The sequence below is a fragment of the Euleptes europaea genome, chromosome 2 (genome assembly GCF_029931775.1).
Source record: "Euleptes europaea isolate rEulEur1 chromosome 2, rEulEur1.hap1, whole genome shotgun sequence".
Lineage (NCBI taxonomy): Eukaryota > Metazoa > Chordata > Lepidosauria > Squamata > Sphaerodactylidae > Euleptes > Euleptes europaea.
Window position 1 is genome coordinate 45607574 of NC_079313.1, and position 24959 is coordinate 45632532.

The 24959-nt window shown below is 42.3% G+C and overlaps 1 protein-coding gene across 5 annotated transcripts in view; it reads left to right on the forward strand.

Moving 5' to 3' along the window:
- PTBP2 (polypyrimidine tract binding protein 2) overlaps positions 1-24959 on the forward strand; it is an 81560-nt gene that overhangs the window by 1704 nt on the left and 54897 nt on the right. For all 5 annotated transcript variants that reach the window (XM_056867469.1, XM_056867470.1, XM_056867471.1 and 2 more), the window contains exons 2-3: positions 4665-4695; positions 14486-14561. In XM_056867469.1, coding sequence (XP_056723447.1) covers positions 4665-4695; positions 14486-14561 — 107 coding nt within the window. The remainder of the gene's footprint in view (positions 1-4664; positions 4696-14485; positions 14562-24959) is intronic.

Genomic DNA, 24959 nt, shown 5'->3' on the forward strand with positions numbered 1-24959 from the left:
GAGGAGCACTACTAAATTGTGACAGATTTAGTCAACTTCATGGCAGAGAGTTGTGTGTAACTTGAAACTAAACTAGTTGAAGGGGGTGGGGGGAGATTGCCAGAAACACAATTTGTAGTATTCTGTGTGAACCAGCATAGGCAGTTATTGTCACTAAACAAAGAGGCATTAAAGTGGCATGCACTCATTTTAACCTGAACATTATTGCCTTGCCTGGCTAAATCCAGTGCTTGCCTTGATTACATTAGGCCACTTGTAGAATGTGTATTTATGAGAAGGTTTACCTGTTGTTATAACATGAGATGACAACATGATGTCATGGTGATGATAGCAGTTTAGTGATGACAGTTCAGTGAGTGGGCTTCCTTAATGGAATGCTTTTGGGGGCATTGTGTTCAAATCCTGTTGAAGCTCATGCTTTGGGCTGCTTTAGATAGCCTGGTTCCATTCAAACTGCTGTGAGGTGGACAGAATAAACTGATCATATGAAATTCTACATGCTATTTGACAAATCTAACCTTCTTAGGAAATGAAATATGTAGTAAACATGTTGACATTGTTTTTTTTAGTGCGGAAAAAATAGATCTAGATTGGTTTTTAAAACTCAAAATTCTAAGACCTGTCTATAATTTTCACTTTAGTGTGTAATTTTACAATTATACTAGTTAACTTTTTTGCTTTCCCTCAGTATCTTTATTTTCCACTAGTTAGTTAGTTAATAAAATATTCCTGCCTTTCACCTTGGTTCAAGGCGGCTTACAAGTAATAATTACAATGTTACAAATGAAAGCCAAATTAAGACAAATCAAAACTGCCCACTCTCCCCCCCCCCCCCAGTTCGGGCTGTTCATACCTATCAAAAGCCCTGGCAAAAAGACACGTGTTGCAGTACTACCTCCAGAATATCTCCACTGACAGGGCTCCCCTCACCTCTTTAGGGAGCCCATTCTACAGAGCGGAGGCTGTGTGGGAAAAGGTCTGGGCTCTAGTTGATGCCAGGCAGGCCAAGCTAAGTCGGAGAACAGTCTGCAGGTAGCAGTCTGAAGATCATAGTTGGTGCATGGGAACATATGGGAGAAGACCATCCTTCAGGTATGCGGGCCCCAGACTCTGAAGGGCCTTAGAGGTCATAATCAACATCTTGAATTGAACTCAGAAACATACTGGAAACCATGTACCTGTTTCAAAATGGGCAAGATATGTTCCTAACAGCCAGCTTCTCTCAATAATCAAGTTGCTGTGTTCTGGATAAGCTACAGTTTGCTGATTGTCTTCAAGGACACCCCAACCTAGAATGTGTTAAAATAATTCAACCATAAGGTTACAGAAGTATGGATCAGCATGGTCAGCTCAGCTGAGTTTAAGAAAGGAAAGAGTTGGTAAACCAGATGCAGCAGATAGAAGGTGCTGTAGGCCTCTGCACCAAGCTGCTAAGGGGCGACGTGATAGAGGTTTATAAAATTATGCATGGGATGGAGATAATACCAGAACTCAGGGGAACCCAATACATTGCTGAGAAATAGGTTCAGAGCAGACAAAAGGAAGTACTTCTTTACTCAACAAGTAATTAAACTGTGGAATTCATTGCCAGGGGAGTTAGTAATGGCCAGAAGCAGAGAGAGCTTGACAAGTGGGTTACACAGATTCATGAAGGAGAGGTCCACCGATGGCTGCTAGCCTTGGTGGCTGAAGGGAGCCTACATATCCAAAGGAAGCACACTTCTGAATACCAGTGCTGGGTAGGAGAAGCAGAGGAGGGACTTGGCCTCTATGTCCTTTTTGCCTTCCAGGGCAAATAGTTGGATGTTGTGTGAAGTGGGATGCTGGACCGGATGGACCACTGGTTTGATCCAGTGGGCTCTTTTTCTTATGCTTTCAAAACAGCAAGGCAGGATCCATGAGCACCCCCAAGCTCTTAACCTGCTCTGAAAAGCCAACTCCACTCCATCCAGGACAAATGGATCTAGTCTCTTTAGAACATCAAGTTTTATAACCAGCGTTATATCTCTCTTGTCTGGATTCAGCTTCAGCTTGTTGAGACTTAGCTGACTGACCACAGCCTCGAAGTACTAGTTCAGAACCCAGACAGATAAATCTGGAGGCTTGGATAATGAAATATAAAGCTGGGTGTCATCTGCATATTGATGACTCCCAAACCCTAAAGCTCTGGACTATCTCGTTCAGCAGCCTCATATATGAAAGAACATGGGTGAAAGAATAGAACCTTGTGGCACTCCACAGGACAAAGTTCTCCCAGCTGTTTCTGCTTGTCTGGTGGAAACTCTCTGTCCAATCAGACAGAAAAGGCTGAAGGGATCCTCTATTAATGCCAATTCCATGTTCCATCTAGTAGAAAAGAATAGAGAGGTTAACTGTGTCAACGAGAACCAGTATGGTGTAGTGGTTAAGAGTTGTGGACTCTTAATCTGGAGAACCAGGTTTGATTCTCCACTCCTCCACATAAAGCCTGCTGAGTGACCTTGGCCAGTTGTAGTTCTCTGAGAACTTTTTCAGCCCCACCTACCTCACAAGGTGCCTGTTGTGTGGAGAGGAAGGGAATGTGATTACAAGCTGCTTTGAGACTCCTTAAGGTAGAGAAAAGGGGGGTATAAAAACCTACTCTTCTTCAAAGGCTGTTGACGAATGTAACAATATCAACAGGGAGGAATGTAACAGTATCAACAGGGATGACTGTCCCCTGTCCAGCTTTGAATGAAGATCTTCAACTAGTGCCAATAAAGCTGTCCTGGTTCTAAACCTAAGCCTGAAACTGGATTGATATGGATCATGGGCAGATGTATCATGCAGGAACCTCTGGAGCTTCACCACTGCACACTCAATTTACTGTATTTTTCCATGTATAAGACGACCCTTTTTCTAAAAATATTTAGAAAAAAAATTGGGGGCCGTCTTATACATGGAAGGTCGCTCTCTTCCTCATCTGTCAGCTGACAGGCGGGGACAAGAGCGGGCGGGAAAGAGCCCGGTTGCCCTGACTGGCCGGCAACCAGCCTTCTGATAGTCCCCTCTCTCTTCCCCGCCAGTATTTTTCTGTTCACCCCCATTTATAAGGCAACCCCTGATTTCTTAATTTTGAGTTAAAAAAAATAGGGGTCATCTTATACATGGGGGCATCTTATACACGGAAAAATACGGTACCTTTCCTAGGGAAGGTGATAAGAGACTGTCCTATAATATCCCTAGTCCATGAAGGATTTTTTTTTTAAAAAACAAAGGTCTAATGTTGCCTCTTTAAAAGGTGTAGGAAGAGACCTATCAGCCAATAAGGCATTAGTGATTTTAACCAATGGCTCCGATACTTTTTCCCAGCATGATTTTAAAATATTTTCACCAGTAGAATTGAGTTTTATGCATGGAATCTAAGACATTTTTTCCCATTCTACTTTCATATGCAAATACACATTCAAATTCAAATACCTTTATTGGCATAATACAATTCGCAAATGTAAAAGGGTAAAAATTAAAATAGAATTTTTATATATTTCATCCCTTGATGTTGTGGTCTTTCTTCAGTCTAAGTTCCCATTGGTTGGCTGCTCTCATCAGAAATCTTGCCACATTTTCTGTAATCTCGGGATCCCGATCAGCTAGTAGTTTATGTAGCGTTTTCCTACAGTTTGAGGAAAAGTTCAGAACTAGAGGTTTTATAAGGTTTTCTCTGGGGAAGTTGTATAGGTGGCAGTCCAGAAGTATGTGGGACAGAGAGTCAGGACATCGTATACCACATCTGCAGACTCTTTCTGCGTAGGGTGTTTTCAGGAATCTGCCACGCAGGATCTCCAAAGGCAGTGTGTTATTCCCAGCTTGCATAAAGACTTTACTAAGCTTAGGGTTATCAAGACGATCCAAATAATTTAAACAAAAATTAGGTGGAATACCAAAATATTGAGGTGAGCAAATTGGCGGAGTTAACAGAAATTTACGCTGAAACCCATGGTCAGCGCTTTCATATACTATGAGTAAGTCTCAGCACTTCCAAGTCAGCACTGTCCCATTGGAACGGAATAGATGTGAATTATCATGGGGCAATAGAAGCCTGTAACATGCCATTCAATGGCTTCAGTGATACCCTGGAGCAGAGGTTCCCAAACTGCTCCGTGAAACATCTAGTGCTCCATGAAGAGATTGGAAAGAAAAATACTACTGTCGTTTGGATTAGTAAATAGGTGCTACGTGAAAATTAGTACTCCATGATGAATTTTTCTCCTGAAAAGTGCTCCATGACTCAAAAAATTTGGGAACCTCTGCCCTAGAGGATTAGAGCATCCTCTTGCCACTGTGCCAATTTAGCTCTGTATTAAAACTCAACTCAGCTGTATGTTTTTGTTTTGTTTTTGGTTACTACATCTTGTGAGGATAACATGCTTTAAGACTGTTGGTTTTTTAAAAAAGAGCAGTGGATACATAAATGATCCCACATCTTAAGAGTTTCTAATATACTTAAAATACGCACAAGGTTTTATTCTTTCACCCACGTTCTTTTATATGTGGGGCTACTGAACAAGATAGTCCAGAGCTTTGGGGTTGGGAGTCATCTAAAGATACTTAAAATGTACTGAAAAATTGATTTAAAGGAAAATGCTTTTTTCTTTGGGAAGGAGAAAAGAAAGTTTTCCCTCTAAAACCTTGTTTTTATCTTTCAGCATTGTCACTGATGTTGCAGTTGGTGTGAAGGTAGGCTGTGAATTTGACTGCTACCATAACTAATAAGGCTGTTTGATATGAAATATTTGTAAATGTGTTAACTGTTTTCTCTGGTTACTCTTGGCTTGAAGATGGATACTAACAAGAAAAAGATATTTCAGTGTAGTTAGCTTTGAATAAGTAGGTCAGTAGTATCTAAATCCAACTGACTTGTTTCTTCAGAAGAAAAATGTGGTTCTTGGTGTGTGATTGTCATCTATAACCAATGCAGGTGTTAAGATTTCATTTTCCATGACCTGTGAAAAATATTTGGCTAATACAAGTTAATCTGCTAATTATTTGATACTTACAATGCAATCCTAAATGGGTTACGCCTTTCTTAGATCTTAACTGGTGGACTGGGCAGTACAAGAAAATATGGGCCTTCATTATAAAGATCTAGTGTCCTAGCCATGATTAGAAGACTGAGTGTGCTGTAGGGTTGTGTGCTTCTATCCCCCCTTTCCATAGTTTGTTTTAACCATGGTTCTGTTGGCCTCACAATTAATGCTAACCGACATTGTCCATGTAAAAGGAATTTGAAAGCTAGGGCTTGAAGTAGATTTGAAATCCAGGTTTTGAAGGCTTCTGTTTAGTGCTGCTAATCTTGATGAAAGCACTTTATCATCAAACGCTACACCTGTAACCTTATTATGTCACATTCTTAACTTGTGGCCAAATCTGTGAGTATTTAAATCCAGATATTGGAGCTGTGAACAGGCAAGACAGCTCTTTCTACTAACATGTGAGAAGCCCAACATTTGCAGAAATATCTGAAATATAACAAAAAAATTGCATTGTGGATTTAACCTCCCCCCCCCCCAATAATAGAAACAATGCCTGTGCCTTTAAGAAACTCAGTGGCCATTGAGGGGTTTGCTTGTCAAGTGTTGCCAGCTTTCAACATTTGGTTTCTGTCAGAAAAAAGTGTGTGTATGTGGAGGGGGTCCCATTCCAAGAGGGCTGTTTTTGCCACTGGGCAACTTGATACCTATGTTCAGCAGCAGCCACCCCACAAAAGCCAGTGTGGCGTAGCGGTTAGAGTGTCAGACTAAGATCTGGGAGACCTATGTTCAAATCACCACTCTGTCATGGAAGCTCACTGGGTGACTTGGGGGAGTTACACATTCTCAACTTACCCTACCTTAGAGGGTTGTTGTGAGGATAGCATGGAGAGGAAGAGAATGATATAAATTGCTTTGGGTCCACTTTGTGGAGAAAGACAGGGTGTAAATGAATGAAATAATACGTTTATACTTTTTATTCTCACTTGGTGCTCAAGGCGGATTATAGAATACAATACAATCCATTGGATGGGGCATTCATTGAGTAATGCAATGGGAGTTAGGGTTATAGAACCAACCAGAAGTCTAAAAATAGAACTGAAGCAAAGCATGAGTATTAACATGACACCATAAATTATGCAAAAATTATGTAGTAGGATCTTACTATCAGCCTTCAAGTTAATTCCTTCTGTGTGTGTGTAAAGTGCCGTCAAGTCGCAGCCAACTTATGGTGACCCCTTATGGAGTTTTCATGGCAAGAGACTAACAGAGGTGGTTTGCCAGTGCCTTCCTCTAGGAACCAATAATTATACAAAAGCCCATCTAAGCGATCTGGTCATGCAAAGTTTTTTGAAAAACTTGCAAAGTGGGGTCCTTCCTGACAGATAGAGGATCCAAGAGCTACAACAGAAAATGCTTTGAGATGGGTAATAGGTGAAGAGTGCTAAATACAGGTGTAATATGCTGAGTTGCCACATTTTTCATCAGTTGAAGTTTCTGGAGAATGTTCAAGGACAATCCAAAGTAGAGTACTTTATAATAGTCCAGCTTCAACGTTACTGTGTCATGGATCAGTATGGTCAGATTTGCTGAGTTCAAAGAGGGGGCCAACATCCATACCATATAGAAAGGAAGAAGTCACCCAATTAACATGCTTCTGAAACAGCAGTGCATGGTCCGGGATAATTTCCAGATTTCTGAGTCAGCCAGAAACAACTGAACTCCCATGAAGTGTGGGGAGCACAACAGTTTTGGGGACCTCAGCCTTGTCAGCCAGCATTTAACTGGATTTAACAGCAACTTGTTCTCACTCAGCCTCTTGGCCACAGTTGGCAGAGGCAGCAGCCGCTGATGACATAGGCAAAGAAATATAGATCTCGTCATCAGCATAAGCACAAGATGGTCTCCCGTAAATGTTGCATACGCAGATCGAAAAGCATAAGAGTTAACACAACCTTGTGGCATTCCACAGGCTTAAGTCCATGTTGATGATTCTGAACAGCAGCCTTCTGGACACTCTCAGTAGCTCAATCCAAGTTTGCTTTTAAAAAGGTTTCAAGGAAAATATCACTGATTGATATCATACCTGTGTCATTGTACTCACAAGGAAGATTAAGGGTTATTCCCACTCCCAAACAATTCACCCTTTGTTTCAGAGAGTTATGGTCTGTTTAGGATTGCTCTTGATACGAGTGTTAATGTTCATGTGGGTGAGCAACATTGGGAAATGGGCAGAGCGCTTAAAGGACCTTCGAAATGTTACTAAATCATTAAAAACAGCAATGATATTTTTAGACGCAGAAAAAGCTTTTGACAATGTTTCCTGGCATTTCATTAATAAAACACTACAACAAATGGATTGTGGAGAAACTTTACTTAAAGTCTTTAATACTATATATTCGGTGCAAAGAGCTCGCCTCTTGATTAACGGTCAGCTGTCCACAGAAATGAACATTACAAAAGGCACCAGACAAGGCTGTCCTCTTTCTCCATTTTTTATTCGACTTATCAATGGAGGTCTTCTCAAATTATATAAGAAACGACCCAAAAATCAAAGGTCTAACAATAGGAAATGAAGAACACAAAATCAAAAGTTATGCAGATGACGTTGTCCTAATTTGTCAAAACCCTGAGCAAACACTTCCACATGTTTACAATCATCTTATCGAATATGCAAAATATTCTGGGTATAAACTTAACAAAACAAAGACGAAAATTCTGACTTTCAATTTAACAGCAGATGAAGACAAGCTCATTGAAGATATTACTGGATGCCGAATTGCCAAAGAATCAGTGAAATATTTGGGTGTCAACATATCCTCACAAAATAATACACTTCTAAGGTTAAATTACTTGAAAATCTGGGGAGAAATAGAAAAAGATCTGAGTCTATGGTCAAAGATGAACATTTCATGGTTAGGAAGGATATCGACGATAAAGATGAACGTTCTTCCTAGACTAAATTTTTTATTTCAATTTTTGCCGATTGACATCCCCGAAAGGATATTAGATAACTGGCAAAGAGAAATCAACCGATTTGTCTGGAACGGAAAAAAACCGAGAGTAAGATTTAAAGTCCTTCAAGACGAAAAGAAAAGAGGAGGGCTGGCAATGCCCAATATTAAATTATACTATCATGCAGCCTGCCTATCTTGGATAACCGAATGGATTAAACAACCTAAAAGTCGGCATGTTACTCTAGAACGGGCGGACTTGGGACAGGGTTTTCATAAAGTTTTGTGGGACCCTAAATCAAAAATTCAAAAAGACAAAGCACAAGAAGATTGCGATGTCAAAACAGTGTTATTAAAAGTCTGGAAAAAATACAAAAAGAGAATAAGTCCTTCTCCACCATCTATAATGTCACCAACTGAAGCTTATGATAATGTTAAACTAAAACCGGGTGTTCATTTTACTTACAATGACATGATAGAGCCTACGGGAGAAATCAAGGACATGATAAAACTTCAAGAAAAATTTCAAAAGTTGAATTGGTTAACTTTTTTACAATTGAGATCCAATTTGCAAAAAGACTGCTTATATCCACAACCATTTCGTGAACTAACTGAATTCGAGCAGCTAATATCTAAAAATGAGCCACACATATTAGGAAAAATATATAGGCTTCTTTTGAAATATGATACAGAAGAAGAACAAGTGAAAATAAACATGATAAAGTGGATGCAAAATTTTGGAGAAATGATTAATATGGATTCATGGGAAAAACTTTGCTCCTCCGAATTGAAATACATAGTCTCCCAAGAAGTGAAAGAAAATTGGTATAAGACCTTCTACAGATGGTATTTGACTCCTAATATGCTTTCCCAAATGACAACTCCAGGGAAAAAAGGTGCATGTTGGAAATGTCAAGAATCAGACGGTTCTTATTTTCATGTTTGGTGGACGTGTTCAAAGCTACAACCATACTGGAAAAGAGTTCATCGCGAATTACAATTGATGCTAGATATGAAGTTTACATTTGATCCAAAATTTTATTTACTTAGTATAGTACCGTCAAACTTACTTCAAAAATCGCATGACGTTTTTAAATATGCCACAACAGCTGCCAGAACAATCTTAGCAAGAACATGGAAACAAACCCACATACCTGAAATTGACGATTGGAAAGAAAAACTTCTGGAATGTGCAGCAATGGCTAAAATGACTGATGAACTAAATCCTAAACTTAGTGAATCCACCGAGCAATTCTAGGAAAAGTGGGCATCTTTTTACACATATATGAAATGCAACTAATACGAATAATCTATGCTAAAATTTCATAACACTTTGTTTTATACTTTTCTATCCTAAATAACTGTTAAAAAAGAATAAGAATTTTCAAAATATAAGAGATTATTTTGATGTAAGAACAATAGACCAAAGTCATTTTGTAATTTTACTTTATTCAGACATCATTTTATAATACTGTATTGTTTCATAATGTTAACATTTACCCCCTTCCCTTTTTCCTTTCCTGTACCCTTTAAAGATACAAAGAAAAAAAAAGAAAAAAGAAATGTTACTAATGCTTTACAGTTGGTTTCTGAGCATTTGTTTATTTATTTCCCATTGCATCTTGCCTGCTTTTGGAAGACAGTGGGACAGCTATCTTATAAACCCTAAACCCTATGGCCTTCCCTTTGTAAGGTAGGCTTCACCTTTTCTGAGGTGGCCAAATCTGTGAATATTGAGTTTGATTTTCTTTTGTAAAGAAAATGTACATAGAACAGAGAGAGGTCTTACGACAGATGAGGAATTTTTGGTGAGACTTTGCTTGTAAAAAACAACAAAAGGGGGGGGAATCTGATGGAACTCAACCAAAATACTGATTGCAAACCAAAGAGGTTGAGCTGGAAAAAGTTAAAATTACAAATATATAAATTTTGATAAGGTGCACATGTAGATTAAAAGCATAAAACTCCTAGTAAAGTCAAAAACTTACACATTCAGTATATACAAACATAAACAACTGCGATGTACAATCTTTCTTTGACCAATATGAGATCCAAAAGGACCTTTTTGGATCTCATATTGGTCAAAGAGACTTTGTTTGTGCCATCTTAACCTCAGCGTATCTCCTGTCTTTGGAAACCAAAGCAGAGCACCTCATTTATTTCTGATAAAGACCTGAGCGGAAAGGAAGTGAGGGCTGGGGTACAGATCTGTTGCCACCTACCTCCTGAAGTCTTGAGGTCCTAGTCCCTGAAATGGATCAGCACTCAATTTTGAGGGAATCGAAATCTATTTGTTTTTCAGATGGTGTTGCAGTTTATTGATGGTTTGTGGTTGTCTGTTTTCAAAAGAGGTTTTTTCCCTCTTCATGCATACCTGAAAAGGTTTTGCAGCACATGCCATTGCTGCTAAGCTGCCAGATCTAATGTCTAAGCCAGTAGACCACTGTTTTACCAACCAAACAAGTAGGTTTGGGACATAACCTGACCTAGCTTCATTAGGGCCAACTGATCTATAGGCTATAACACTGTTAAGATGCAGCCAAAGAGGTATTGTGAAGAGTTAAATAGGTATTAGACAATTCTAGGTAAACAAACAATCTCAGATTTCAGCAAAGTGTATAAATATATAATGGTCATTCTTCCTTTGAAAATGTAGATTAATTGTAGAATTAATAGTTTTCTGCTGGAGTCTAAGAATATCCAAAGACTCTAAGCAAGCTTGATTTCTTGAAGACAAGGGGCATGGTCCAGTTTATGTGGTAGATTGTGGGCTAAGCAGGCAGAACTTTTCAGACAATTCTGATAATTACTGGGTGAAACAGTGTTTCTTCATGACATGCAAGCATCCATGTAATTTGCTTGATAGTCATAAATATTCATAATTAGCCGCTATAGTAAACACAACACATGACTTTGTAGTGCTTGACCATAGATTTCTGTGAACTGCCCCTAAGGAGAATTCAGAAGCTACAATTAGTGCAGAACGCAGCAGCCCATGTGCTAATCAGGGCAGGACACTTTGAACAACCACCAGTCTCGAAACATTGTGCCTATTTACTTCTGGGTTTGATTCTTTTTTTTCTTTTTTAAGTTTTTTATTTTCAAATGGATGTTACAAGACATACAAACATATAAACATCAAATTCTTACATTATAATGGAACTTACTCTATAATTTCTATTCTGTTATACCTTCTTTTAATGTTATAATTACATACTCAAGGGCGTATTTCTTAAATTTTAAAATTCTATTATGTTTATCAGTTAACAACTATAACCTCAAGAAATACTTTCCATTTTTCATTAAAAGCCAGAGGTTGAACTGTTATTCACTAAAGACGTTAATTTAGCCATAATTGCATATTCTGATACTTTATTTGTCCATTCAGTTACATCTGGGTAATCTTCTGCTTTCCGCTTTCTTGCATACTCCACTCTTGCTACTGTCACCACATATTTAAATAATTAATTATATATTTTTGACATATTGTTTGTCAAAATATTTAACAACATACTTTTTGAATCTTAAGACAAATTTGATTTTCAGTATTCTTTGCATTTCATCATGTATCATTTCCCAATATTTTCTTGCTTTTTTGCAAGGCCACCACATATGATAGAATGTTGCATCTGTGCTTTGACATTTCCAACACTTTCCATCAAATCCCTTATTTGCCTTTGTAATATCTTTAGGCATTATATATCATCTAAAGCAGCGGTTCTCAACCTGTGGGTGGCGACCCCTTTGAGGGTCGAATAACCCTTTCACAGGGGTCGCCTAAGACCATCAGAAAACTCCCTCAGACCCCGCGCAGGGCTCTTCCCCCTCCCACCCCCCTTCTCAGGCTCTCCAGACGAGGAAAGGGAGGAAGCCGCCTCAGTCAGCAACTCGCTCTCTCACTCTTTCCCCCTCCCACCCCACCAGGCCCGAAACCCACCTCGCCATTGGTCACGCCGCGTCACATGAGGCCAACGTTCCTTTCCCCCCCCCTTCCCTCCCTCGTCCCCTCCCAAGCAGTTGGTGGGAGCCGTGGTGGCTTCTTCCTCACGCAGAGTGGGGGACGGGAGGCTGCTCTGCGCTGGGGACGCCGGGGATGAGATTCGCCCCCTGAGGCCAATGGGCTTTCGTGAGTCACAGCTCACCTTCTTCACGGCTCACTCCTTCCAAGGGCAGGGAGATTTCGATTGTGAACGAATTGGGGTTGGGTGTTTCTTTTCTAGTGGTGTATTTTGTTTTTATTTACTGTATTGGCTTCTCCAATGATCCCAGGCGGAGCATATGGTTCCCCTGAATTGCTGAATGTTCATGAGCACAATTAGCTGCCTTACGCAAACCTAACGTAACATCCAAAATGTCTCCCTATGTGATGAAAATACATCCTGCATATCAGATATTTACATTACTATTCATAACAGTAGCAAAATTACAGGTATGAAGTAGCAACGAAAATAATTTTATGGTTGGGGGTCACCACAACATGAGGAACTGTATTAAAGGGTCGTGGCATTAGGAAGGTTGAGAACCACTGATCTAAAGTACATTTTATACCAATTTTCTCTAAGCATTTGATACTTTGTAAATTTAATTTCTTTTAACCACAGATTCTCCCACCGAGTCATATCTATAATTGCTCCTAAATTTTGCATTCATTTTATCATACAGTCTTTTACTTGTTCTGTTTCAGTTTCATACTATAGCAACAGTCTATAGATTTTCCCTAACAGTCGACTTGAATTTCCCATTATTAGACAGTCAAAATGTGTCTTTTCTCTCAAAAGTCCACCTTCTTTTTTAAACCACTCTTTCATTTTTGGGACACAAAAAATGTATTTTGTGGAAAAAATTGAATTTGGGAAAACTGAAATATATGCCATACTTATGTTCCTATCAAACCTAACTTTATTTTGCGGCTTTAACAATATACAATGCATCATTTAACTTCACATATAAAACTGTACTAATTGACATGTTTATGGAATTTAATAGTATAAATTCTTCAGTTTACTACAAGCAAAATTTCAAATATACACAGTAGTTGAGTGAGAGCTACAAATGGCCGCACCCCATGCTACCATAAGCATATCTTTATTTTTGCCATCTATGAAAAAAAGCTAAAATTAGAAAACAATTTTTAGTAAAAATGTTATTTGGACAGAAGCAATGTCATACAGTCACAGTAAGTAGGACTACCAGTTTATTTGGATATCAAGTTAAACTGCATAACATTGAAAACATATACCATATTAATTGTTGCCAAAATTAATAATATTTATAAAATAAACTTGGGGATTACCATTATCTAACATTGTTGATTGTCTTATGTAAAATATTTCATGTTGCATGTTTTGAGTAGTACAGATTTAATACAGTGTATTTGATAGAGGGTAATGAAATGTTTTAATAAAAGTGCTGTTTCATGTTTTTCATATTTCATTTTAAACCAGGTATTTTAATGATCGAATTAACTTTCAAAGAACCTGATGTAAATAAAAAGCCCTATCCATTAAAAAATCAACATTAGCATTGATTTTTATCCAACTTGCTCATGTTGTAGCCAAGCAAAAAACGGAATTTCCTTTATATCTGAGTTTTTTAAGCATGCTTTCCAAGGAAATGTGTAGTTAAATAGTTTATAAGGCCTGCTCCCGAAAGATATCTCTAGAATTTCTCATGTAGTCTTTCCAGTTTGCCTAAAATGTGCAGTTTGAAACTGGTAGGACAGGGCTAGGACAGGGAAGAAAAACTAGTCCTAAATATTTTAGAGATCATAGCAAGAAAAAATCCGCCCCTGTGGCCCCTCCTCCCAAGCCCTTAAAGGTCCTCCCTGGCTCTCTCCACCCTCTCCCTCCTTCCCCCGTCTGTGGCGGCCACGGGGCGCGCCCCCGCCCGTGCTCGCCCGCCCGTCAGCTGGGCGGCGCTGGGGCCTCTAGCAGCGACGGAGCCCTGGCCCAGAGCCATTGTCACGGCAGCACAGGGCTCCCTGGCTTGACGGCCCCGCCCTGCCCCCCGCCCATTGGCCCCAGCTGGCGCTGTCTCGCCCCCACATGCTCCGGGAGGTGGCGGCGTCTCCGGCGTTAGGCGGCTCCTGGCGACCCCACCCCTCCTGCGGCGCAGAGTCTCCGCGGTCCCGCTGGGTCCCCGGGGGGGTGCCTCTCCTCCCGGGGTGTCTGCGTCTCCGCGGGCGTTGCAGGGAGGCGCCCCACCTCGCTGGGCGGATCCTCCTCCTGCCGGCCCTGCCCCCAGCCGCCGTTTCCGGGCCTCCCATGGAGCTGCTGCCCGGTGAGTGCAGCCGGAATGGGGGGGGGTGCCGGCCACTGATCCAGGACAGTGGGACCCTCACTCGAGTATAAGCCGAGGGGGGCTTTTTCAGCATAAAAAATGTGCTGAAAAACTCGGCTTATACTCGAGTATATACGCTATGTCTCCTAATAGGTATCCTACTCAAGAATTTTAAGAAAATAATGTCCTGTTGATCTGTCATCTTTAATATCACTGTTTTAAAATTACGAACAGCAAAAAGTTTACTGTTTCTTTCTTTTTTAGAGAGGATCTGACGAACTTCTTTCAGGCAGTGTACTCAGTAGCCCAAACTCTAACATGAGCAGCATGGTAGTTACCGGTAAGTGATGTATTTTTAAAGGAGCTATTCATTATTTTAACACCAACAGATGTATCTTGGAGAATAAAATAAGCAGACATGAACCATATGTGTTACGGTTTCCCTTCATCTGTATATTGAACTTTATTTTTTTAAATACCAGCTGCCTGATTAAATAGAGTTGTGTAGATGTAATTGATTTTAACTTTCAAGCAATATATTAGATTTTCAATTTAGTATTCTTAGTTTGCATGTAACTTTTCTTTTTCTTTTTTAAAAAGAGATGCCTCACTTAGTTTCTTCACCCTGGTGCATTTCTTTGGACAATATCTGCTCTCATCAACAGTACCATCTAGTTTCAAAGACCTCTGTTTCAGCGGTGTTAGGGTAGCTGCAGAAAAGCTGGAAAGCATATCTCAGTCTTTCATCCCCCCTCTTCCAATTCTTGTTTTCCACTTGGGAAGCCCCTGCCGCTTTGGTGGAATTGTGTTTCAGAAATAAAGTATAATCAGATTAGCTTTTCTAAAGTGACAGTGTCCGAAGGATTGGGGTGACTTTTAAAATCAGTGATATACTTTCAAATAGAAAGTTACAGTACTACTTTCTGCAGCCAATCCACCAAGATGCATTGGAGAGACAGTTAGGCCTTGCTGGGATCAACTTCAATTTTGGTGCCTCCCTTCCCAGAACTGTCCATAGTTAGCAACTAGCTAATAGTTGGTACTGAGTTGCCTTTCTTCTTCTTTGCGCTCCATCCTGTGACCATATGGTATATACACTTTATGCTTATGTAAGAAGTACCAGTATGGTGGGGGGGATTTACCTCCTACATTTCTTGAACTTCTTTTCCCACCAAGGATGCAAAGACAAGAGAAAGGTTCATGTTCAGTTTCCATAGTGAAGATCTGTATCATTGGTTGTAGTATAGGAGTTCTATGCTGAATTTTTTGTATGTTCTGTTATCTTAAAAGGACTAGTAGCTTCCTTAAATGAGATGGGAAAATGAGAGAACTGTATAGATGTATTCTTCCAGCAGCAACTACTCACCCTGTAGCCTAGAAGCAATTTTTAACTGCCAGAAAAGTTGCTAATTATAACTTAAGAAATGTAAATGTTAATTACGGAGCACTGTAAACACTTTTCTTGTTTACAGGACCTCAAGCAGGGATTACATTAACATGTAGCAGTATTATGTAGCAGTAGTGTATTAATTTCAGTACTTAAATGATTTACTGAATCAAAAGAGGGGAGCAGTTTTGGAAAGTTTAAATGTGTTGCTGAAAGAGATTCCTCCAGTGATGCAGAGGCCCGAAGGAAGCGCCTCTGCTGCATAGCAAGACAGGAAATGTTCTTATTGCCAAGACAGTATGATTAGTTTTGCTGCTGACCAATATCCTGTACTCTACTTACCAAATGAAACTGAAGACAAAGCATGGACTTTATTTGCTATAAGTGACGTTGTATAGCCAAATCTGGCTACATGGCACCATGATGACATCACCTTCATGATTCCTGTTTTGTCTGAGGTCACATAATGAAGAAAAAGGGGACTCTGGAGGTCTCTGGAAAGGGGATATGCATTTTCTAAATAAAGAAACAAGTCTTTAAAAATAGTTCTTAAACAGCAGGTTATCAGGCCTGCAAACAGGCAGAGAAAATCCTCAAAAGGCACCAGGGTAGTATTTGGGGTGGGGGGGCTGTTTTGGTCCCATGCAACATGTTCAGCTCAATAATTAATATTTTTGACATATATATTAGACTACCTTTTTAAATATTTTCTGAGGTAATTCTAGCAAGTTTCTATTTAAAAAACAAAAGAGAATTCCAATTTTGGTTACAACCTTGATTGCTTCAAGGGGCTTGGAGATACAATTGCCATATACAATATAGGCCCTGAATCTAGAAATTAAAAAATATCTAACATTTATGAATCAGTAATATAGGTGACACAGCCTGTATTTTCCATTAACAATTTGAAAGCTTTGAATCTTTCAATCAGTGATTGAAAGATATTTTCAGTTCTAAAGCTCTAGCATAAGAATTTTATAGTGGCAAACTTGTAGATGAATGTGATTGTTTCAGCATATATAATATATGCTTTAACATTTTTTTTGGGGGGGGGGTTAATACTAGAAAATAATCCACAATTATTTAGCTTTGATGTTTCCTTGCATTGTTGTGCATGGAATGAAAAGTCAAATTCCTGCAGGATGGCATCAAGTGTTTGAGCGGTGAGGATCCTAGATATTTTTTAATTTGTAATTTTTTGATGATTTTAGCAAATGAGAGTGACAAGAGACCCACTTTTTGGGTACCTTATTTACTGCACAGAATTGTGCTGAGTCGTGCTGTCATGACAAACCCCCCCCCCTTGCTGTACTGCAGCTAGGATTGAGCTGTATGCTCCACAGTGGAAGCACTCCAAGCGGGGATGTTCATGTCCTCAGTAGACTTGATGGAGGCCTACCTACACATCCCCATCCACACAGCCCATTGACGCTTCCTTCGTTTCGCCTATGGGGAGCTCCACTTTCAATTCAGGGTGCTCCCCTTTGGGCTGTTTTCAGCCCCCAGGGTGTTCTCCAAAGTTCTTGTCACCCTCATGGCTATGCTGAAGAAGGAGGGCATACACATTCACCCATCCGTGGACGACATCCTGGTCTGTGCTCCCACCACAGAATCAGCCGTCAGACATACCTCCAGAGTTATCCAGGTATTGGAGAGTCATGGATACTTCATAAACCGAGAAAAGAGCACCACCACACCATCCCAACAGATCCAGCACCTGGGGGTCATCATCAATACCAGAAGCAACACCCTGAGGGACAAAGCCACCAAGAAAGCAAGTCTCGCCAAGCAGACGATCAGACTAAGGTCAGTCAGACTGTCATTCCTGGCCCAACTCCAGGGACTCATGATAGCCTGCATAGGCACAGTCCCCTGTGCCTGGTTCCACTCACGGCCTCTACAGTGATTCTTCAGATTTTATCAACAGCAGATCCTGCAGAAGAGGAACATCCGCCTGACCCTTGTAGCATCGACCAAGCGAAGCCTACTCTGGTGGTCACACACTGCCAACCTCTAGAAGGGACAACCCCCCTACATTACACCTCCATCCAGATTTTCACAGATGCTAGTCTGGAAAGCTGTGGGGGGGGGCACCCTCAGCAACCAGGTGATGCAAGGCACATGGATGCGTACAAAGAAGGCAATGCACATCAGCTGTCTGGAGCTGAGAGCCATCCACAGGGCCCTAATGGCCTTCCACTTGATCATTGCCAGCCAGCACATGTTGATCCAGATGGGCAACAGCTTAGCCAAAGCCCACCTAAACAAACAAGGGGGCTCCAAGTCCGCAGCGTTACACTGGGAAGCCGAACAAATCCTCTCATGGGCGAAGAAGCACCTCCTGTCAATCAGAGCGGAGTACATACAAGGCAACCTCAATGTCCAGGCAGACTGGCTGAGCGGCAGATGCTGGACGGGGGCGAGTGGTTGCTAAGCTAGCAGACATTTTACATGCTCATGGAGAGATTCGGGACCCCATCAGTGGACCTCTTCGTGTCACCGACGAACAACAAAACCACACGCTTTTTCTCAAGGTACACCCACCACGAAGCGGAACAAGGGCATCTAGTCGTTCTGAAGCATGACTCATTTAGATCCTCATGGCAAAATATCTTTGATGAGAAATTATCACTGATGGGCATCTCGTGGGATATGGTAAGAGATCTTGAAAAAACAGAAGCTTTCGCTATAATAAAAAAGCGCATCAAAGAGATTAATTATGTTAGCACATCTTTTAGTGCTCGTCACGTTTGCTCATCTCAGTTTTTTGGAATACCACCTCCACTTGGCTTGCCTGCCTATACCTATTTTTTTGACAATTCCTTTTCTCTCTAGAGCCTTCTTTCTAGCTAGATTAAACGCTAATCCTTCTATGGTTTTGCAAGATAGATTTTTTAACCTACCATATTCAGAAAGGACTTGTCTGTGCTCTTCCGGTTCCATTGATTCACTAGCTCATCTGCTCTTGGAATGTCGTTTCTGTGAGGATCTTCGATTACAATATATATCTCTTTTAATAGATGACTAATGCCTCTGTGTCTGATATAATGCTTTTTTAAATTAAGTGATAGGGATGCTAAGGTTACGCTGGCTGTGGCAAAATTTATCTCAGTCCTTGTATCCCCAAACAATAGATTTAAAACTATGCTGCTCAAGATCAATGGATCAAAGAGCTTCTAAGGGATAAAGGAAAGGAACAGGTGGATGCTTTGCTGTCACCTCTGCCGTGGGGGCTACTCTACACCATCCCTCTGCTTCCGATCATCCCCACGGCGCTGAGGAAGGTGCAACAGGAACAGGAGAAGGTCCTCTTTGTGGCTTCGGACTGGCCATGCTGGCCATGGTACTCAACACTCAGGGAATTGTCGGTGCAAGCCCCGTGGAGGATCTCCATCTCCAAGGACATGCTCCACCAAGGACCCGTCTGGGACCTAGATCCGGCCTGGCTGAATTTGACAGTCTGGCTATTGAAAGGCAGCAGTTTCTAGCCGTGGGGTATGATCCAGCCATCGTGACCACCATTATGAAGTCGCGGAGACCATCCACTGGAAGGCCTTCGTGCGATGGTGCCAATGCAAACAGGCAAGCCCTCTCTGTCCAACTGCTGATGTCATGTTGGGTTTCCTGCAAGATAGGGTTTAGCAAGGTCTCAAGCCATCGACCCTACAGAGACAGGTGTCGGTCAACCCCACCTTGGAAGAGCATGCTCTCGCAAGCCATCCCCACATCCTATTCTTCTTGAAAGGGATCACTGAGACCTCACCTCCAGTAGTTCACAGATTTTCATCATGGCGCCTGCACATAGTACTGACAGCACTAACCAGAACCACATTTGAACCATTACAGGAGGTCACTCTGAATTACATACTAATGAAAACGCTCTTCCTTAGGGCAGTCACTTCAACTTTCAGGGTATCCAAGTTGAGAGTGCTGTCAGCCAGGGAGGGCCTATGCATCTTCCACAGGGACAAAGTGGTTCTCGGACCAGACCCAACCTTTATTCCAAAGGTCAACTCCAAGTTCCACAGACAACAGGAGAACCACCTGCCATCCTTCTGCCCACAACCTCGACACGCCAAGGAAAAAGACTGGCATACACTCGACCTGACACACACACTGCACATATACCTCGACCGTACGGCCCCAATCAGAAAAACAGACTCGCTATTCATCTCATTGATCGCTCCCAATCAGGGCAAGAAGTTGTCCAGGACCGCAATAAGCTGTACCCTACGCAATGCATTGAAAAGGCCTGTAAGGCCAGCAACGTGCCTGTCCCTCACAAGATCACAGGGCACTCCATAAGAAGTGAAGCCACTTCATCCGCCTTCAACAAGCAGACCTCTGCTGAAAAAATATGCAAGGCAGCCACATGGTCTTCCGTATCGACCCTCGTGAGGCATTACTGCCTGAACATTTACTCTTCCTCAGACGCAGCCTTCGGGCGTAGAGTTATCCAACACGTCGTGCGTGAGGGCTACTCCCGCCCGGAAGACATCACAGCTCTTGGAGATCCCATCTCTCAAGATGCCCTCCCCCTCAGAGTGAGAATGGAACCTTGATTACTTACCGTGAAGGTCCCTTCTACTCTGAGGTAAGGAGGGCATCTTGGCCCTCCCTGAGTGAAGATTGGAGCACCCATGATGGCAAGCATTGGACCTGTGGCAGCACATGACTCCCGTTGGGACTCAGAAGCCGGTCCACACCTTCTTGTCACCGATCCAATAGCTATACAAGGTTCAGTCGTTACCCGTTGAATAGAGCGGTAGACGTTGTTCAGCTGTTACCCATTGAATTAGTTAGCTGTTACCTGCTGAATGAGATGTTAGTCACTGTTCAAATGTTATCCCTTGTATGGTTACCTGTAAACGGGTTGTTTTTTTCCTACGTAAAGTTGATGCAAATTTATCATACTGGCACTTGACTTCATTTCCTCATATCGGTTGTAATGCTTCGTTAATGATTTCTTCCTGTTGGAGTCCTAGCTCGGAAAGTCTTGAAACTGGAAGGCGAGCGATTCTGGGGCAGGAAACAGGAAGTAGAAGAATAATTGAATCCTGCCTACCCAGAGCTCTGGAAGGGAATCACCCGTCTCTCCAGATGCCCTCCTTACCTCAGAGTAGAAGGGACCTTCACAGTAAGTAATCAGTAAGTAGCCCAGGCTAGTCCGATCTTTTCAGATCTCGGAAGCTAAGCAGGGTCAGTCCTGGTTAGTATTTGGTTAGTATTTGGATGGGAGACTACAAAGGAAGTCCAGGGTTGCAACACAGAGGCAGGCAATGGCAAACCACCTCTAAATGTCACTTGCCTTGAAAACTCTGTAGGGTTGCCATAAGTCGCCTGACTTGACAGCACTTCCCATCAGAGAGATTATTGAAGTTGCTATAAAATTACTACGCAGCCTCTTTGTTTTTCAACTGTATCATCTAAACGTTTGAACCACTGGGAAGTCAGACATATTTTTGATAGCCTATAGTATTCTCTTAAGAGAAATCAAATCTATTGATTCTTCATGTTTCAATACTAATTGCTGTTATTAAATCTACTGTTTCATTCTATTCTAAAAAGGCCTTTATATTATAATTACCTACTATAGAAGGCAGCATGCAGCCTCCAAACATTAGCATGGGCTACAGCAGGGTTCCCTAACCCTTTTGAGCCTCCATGCACTGTTGGAATTTTGAGAGGAGGTAGTGAGTGCCACCCCAGAATGGCTGCTGTGGGAAGTGGAACCAAACATGATACCTCCCTCCTCACTTTGCAAAAGAATCTCAAAAGGGGAATAAAGGAAAGGGACAAAAGGAAGGGGAATATAAAGAACGAAAGCCTAAAGAGGAATGGATCCACACACTTACTAAAGAAAGTCTGGGAGCTTTCCTGTCCTTCTGATTCTCCGGTGGCTGCAGCTACTATTGCAGCCGTAGAAAACCCTTTCATTTTATTTGAATGAAGTCTGGTAATAACAAGCCCTGCCTCACAGTGACCCTTTCATCATTCTGAAAAGTTCAGTGAGTGCCAGAGAACAGTCTGGTGGGCACCATGGCATCCCTGGGTGCCACATTAGAGAACCTTGGCTACAGACTGAATTCTATAAATCCCAGATTTCATTCCACATCATGAAGCAGGTTCTTTACCCTCACTTTCGCAGTGGAGGGTCTAGTTGCAGAAATTTTTGCTGTTGGGAAGGATCAGTGATGATCTAATCTATGCAGTGCTGTGCATCACTTCTGCAAACCAGTAACTTTTGGTACTGAGACAGTAAGGAATGCAATCGTAATTCCAGCAGCTATTCTCCATGAGGGCACTAGTATTATGTTGCCCAGTCACCCTGCTGAATAAGATGTGAGCCCTGATAATGCCTGGACAGATGACTTTTTAGAGTAAGGGAGGGATTCAAACAAAATAGAATCATAGAGCTGGAAGGGGCTATACAGGCCATCTAGTTCAACCCCCTGCTTAATGCAGGATCAGTCTACTCTAGAGTATCCCTGACAGGTGTTTGTCCAGCCGTTGCTTGAAGACTGCCAGTGAGGGGGAGCTCCCTAGGCAGCCGATTCCACTGTTGAACTACTCTCATTGTAAAAAATTTTTTTCCTGATACCCAAACGGTACCTTTCTGTCCATAATTTAAACCCATTATTGCGAGTCCCAGTTTGGTGTCATCTGCAAATTTAATGAGTAGTTCCTCCACTCCCTTATCCAGATCATTTATAAAAATATTGAAAAGTACTGGACCCACAACCAAGCCCTGTGGCACCCCACTGGTCACCTCCCTCCATTCAGATGAAATGCCATTGACAACTACTCTTTGAGTGCAGTTCTCCAACCAGTTCTCTATCTACCTAACTACCCTAGAGTCCAGTCCACAGTCCTCCAGTTTACCCATCAGAACATCATGGGGAACCCTTTCAATAGCTTTACTGAAATCCAGATTCCTTCTACACTGAGGGAGAAGTATATCTTCATCAGCGGGTTTTGTCGTTCCTATGCTCAAGGAGGCAAAATCCAAAAAACCTTTGCTTCCTGTCACATGTACTAGGACCGCCCTCTGATATCCAGTTCTCTTCCTGCCTTAGAGGGAGAAGCAGCATTTGTGGTTAGCTCTGTAGCAAACCTTCTTTCTTAGCCTTTGCACTTCAATAATTATTCCTGTCTAACTTTATTTCTGTGTTTTTTCTTAGTCCTAATCTTGGTCTCTGTGCACCCAGCAGCCTTTTCCTCTTGTATCTACTGTTTTTCCTCATCTTTGCCTCTGTCTCCCCCTCCCCTCCCCCCTCCTCCGTTTACAATATGTCTGAGAGTGGAGATAGGGCTTCAGAGGAATTAATGTCAGGAGACGAGGAGCAAGTTGAAGGACTCCTTTCCCCCTGACAGTTTTCCCTAGCGGTGTCCAAGAGCCGTGAAGGGGAAAACCGGGCGAATCAGCCCGATTTGCAGGCGGTGGCACAAAAACGGAGCCTCCAGCTGGGAGACGTTCAAAACAGTGCGAAAAAGATGTGCAAGGACAAAATGGCCGCCGCAACTCCCCGTTCGGTTTCTAGAGGTTACGAGGGCAAACTTGATCCCAGTTATGCCGGCTCCTCTGGAGTTCATGTGACTTGGACTACCCCGGGTAATGTTGAAAATGTTCATTTTTTAATTGCTGAAGGGGGGGAGGGCAACTTAAGTCTGATAAATTTAATGTGGCAGGCATTGAGAGAGGAGTTTGCCCAAATTAGCGACCATTCTTGTGGGGACGTCACAAGATCCAGAGCCTCATCCCCAGGTTCCAGGGCTTCCATCCACTCTGAGTCAGAACGTGGGGAATGCTCCAGCTACACACGCCATGCCTGGCCAACTGAGGCAGCAAGGAAGGCACCATTGTCTTCTTCCAGCAGGAACAGGTCCCCTCCTCCCTTTTTTAGCGACAGAGAAGAGGGCGAGTTCTCCTCAGGAGAAGACAAGGAGAGGGAGGAGACTCAAAATCAGGAACAACAATCCCTGTTATTTGCCGGGGAAGATTATCAGGCGTTCCTGAGCAAGGTATTGGCAGCCTTAGATCTTCATGAGGATGAGGACTCAGAGGCTTCCAAAAGTAAGGCTACATTTAGGGGCATGAAGGAATTCTTCACCAGGCTGAGGACCCATACCCGGGCTGTGCCTTTTCCTGAATACTTCTCAAAAATGAATGGGAGAAGCCTCTCTAACAGACAGCTCCCCGCTGCTGTTCGAAGAATGTATAATCTAGAGTCCCAAGCTTCTAACCTCCTTCAGGTTCCCTTAGTTGAAGCACCAGTCGCGCTCTGCAATCCACCGGCTTACTTTCTGAGGATGGGGCTGGCAACATCAGGGACCCTCTAGATAGAAAAGCTGATTATGCTATCAAAAAGGCCCATGAGGCTTCGGCCGTATCCATTCAAGCATCTATTTCTAGGAGGGCACTTTGGCTCCAGTCCTGGTCAGCTGACTTCGGTTCCAAATCCATCCTGTTGGGATACCCATTCGAGGGTGATCGGCTCTTCGGCTCTAAACTAGAGGACATACTAGTCAAGACGAAAGACAAGAAAAAGGCCTTGCCAAAATACATAAGGAATGAAGGTAAGACCTCTTACTCTTCTTCCTTTCGTCCCTTCTAAACCTCTCACACCCTGGCAAGGGGCAGAGCGGACAACAACTGGAATTCTGGAAGGGGATCCTTTCACATGGGCACCAGGTTTAACCAGGGATTCCAGCCACAACAACACTTGGACAAGTCCAACAGATTTAGTGAGAAACCCGGGAAACAATGACTGCTGGGATAGTCCGGTGGAGGGAAGACTCCAGCTTTTTTGCCAATACCTGGGACTCCCTTCACCCAGACACTTGGGTGCAGAAGATTATTCACGAGGGATACAGCCTAGAACTACGCAAATCCCCCCCAAACCGCTTCTTTCTCTCCCCCTCCTCTTCCAAACTGGACAAAATAGCTCGCTATCAAGCAGCCATAGACCACCTGCTTCAAATCAGGGCAATCGAACCAGTCCCCCAGACAGAACGGTGCGCCGGGGTATACTCCGTTTTCTTCACCGTTCTGAAGAGAAACGGAGATTGGCGCGCAATTCTAAATCTAAAGCACATCAACAAATTTATCGGGCTCAAACGTTTCAGGATGGAGACACTCAGTTCCATCATAGAGGCACTCCGCCCCCAATCGTTTCTGATGTCGATAGTCCTGACGGAAGCGTATTTACACAGCCCCATCTACCCCGAGCACCGAAAGTTTCTCCGCTTTGCGTACAACCTCGATCACTATCAGTTTCGGGCCCTCCCGTTTGGTCTCATATCGGCCCCAAGATCCTGGTGATGTTGGTGGCTCACCTGAGAGAGGTAGGG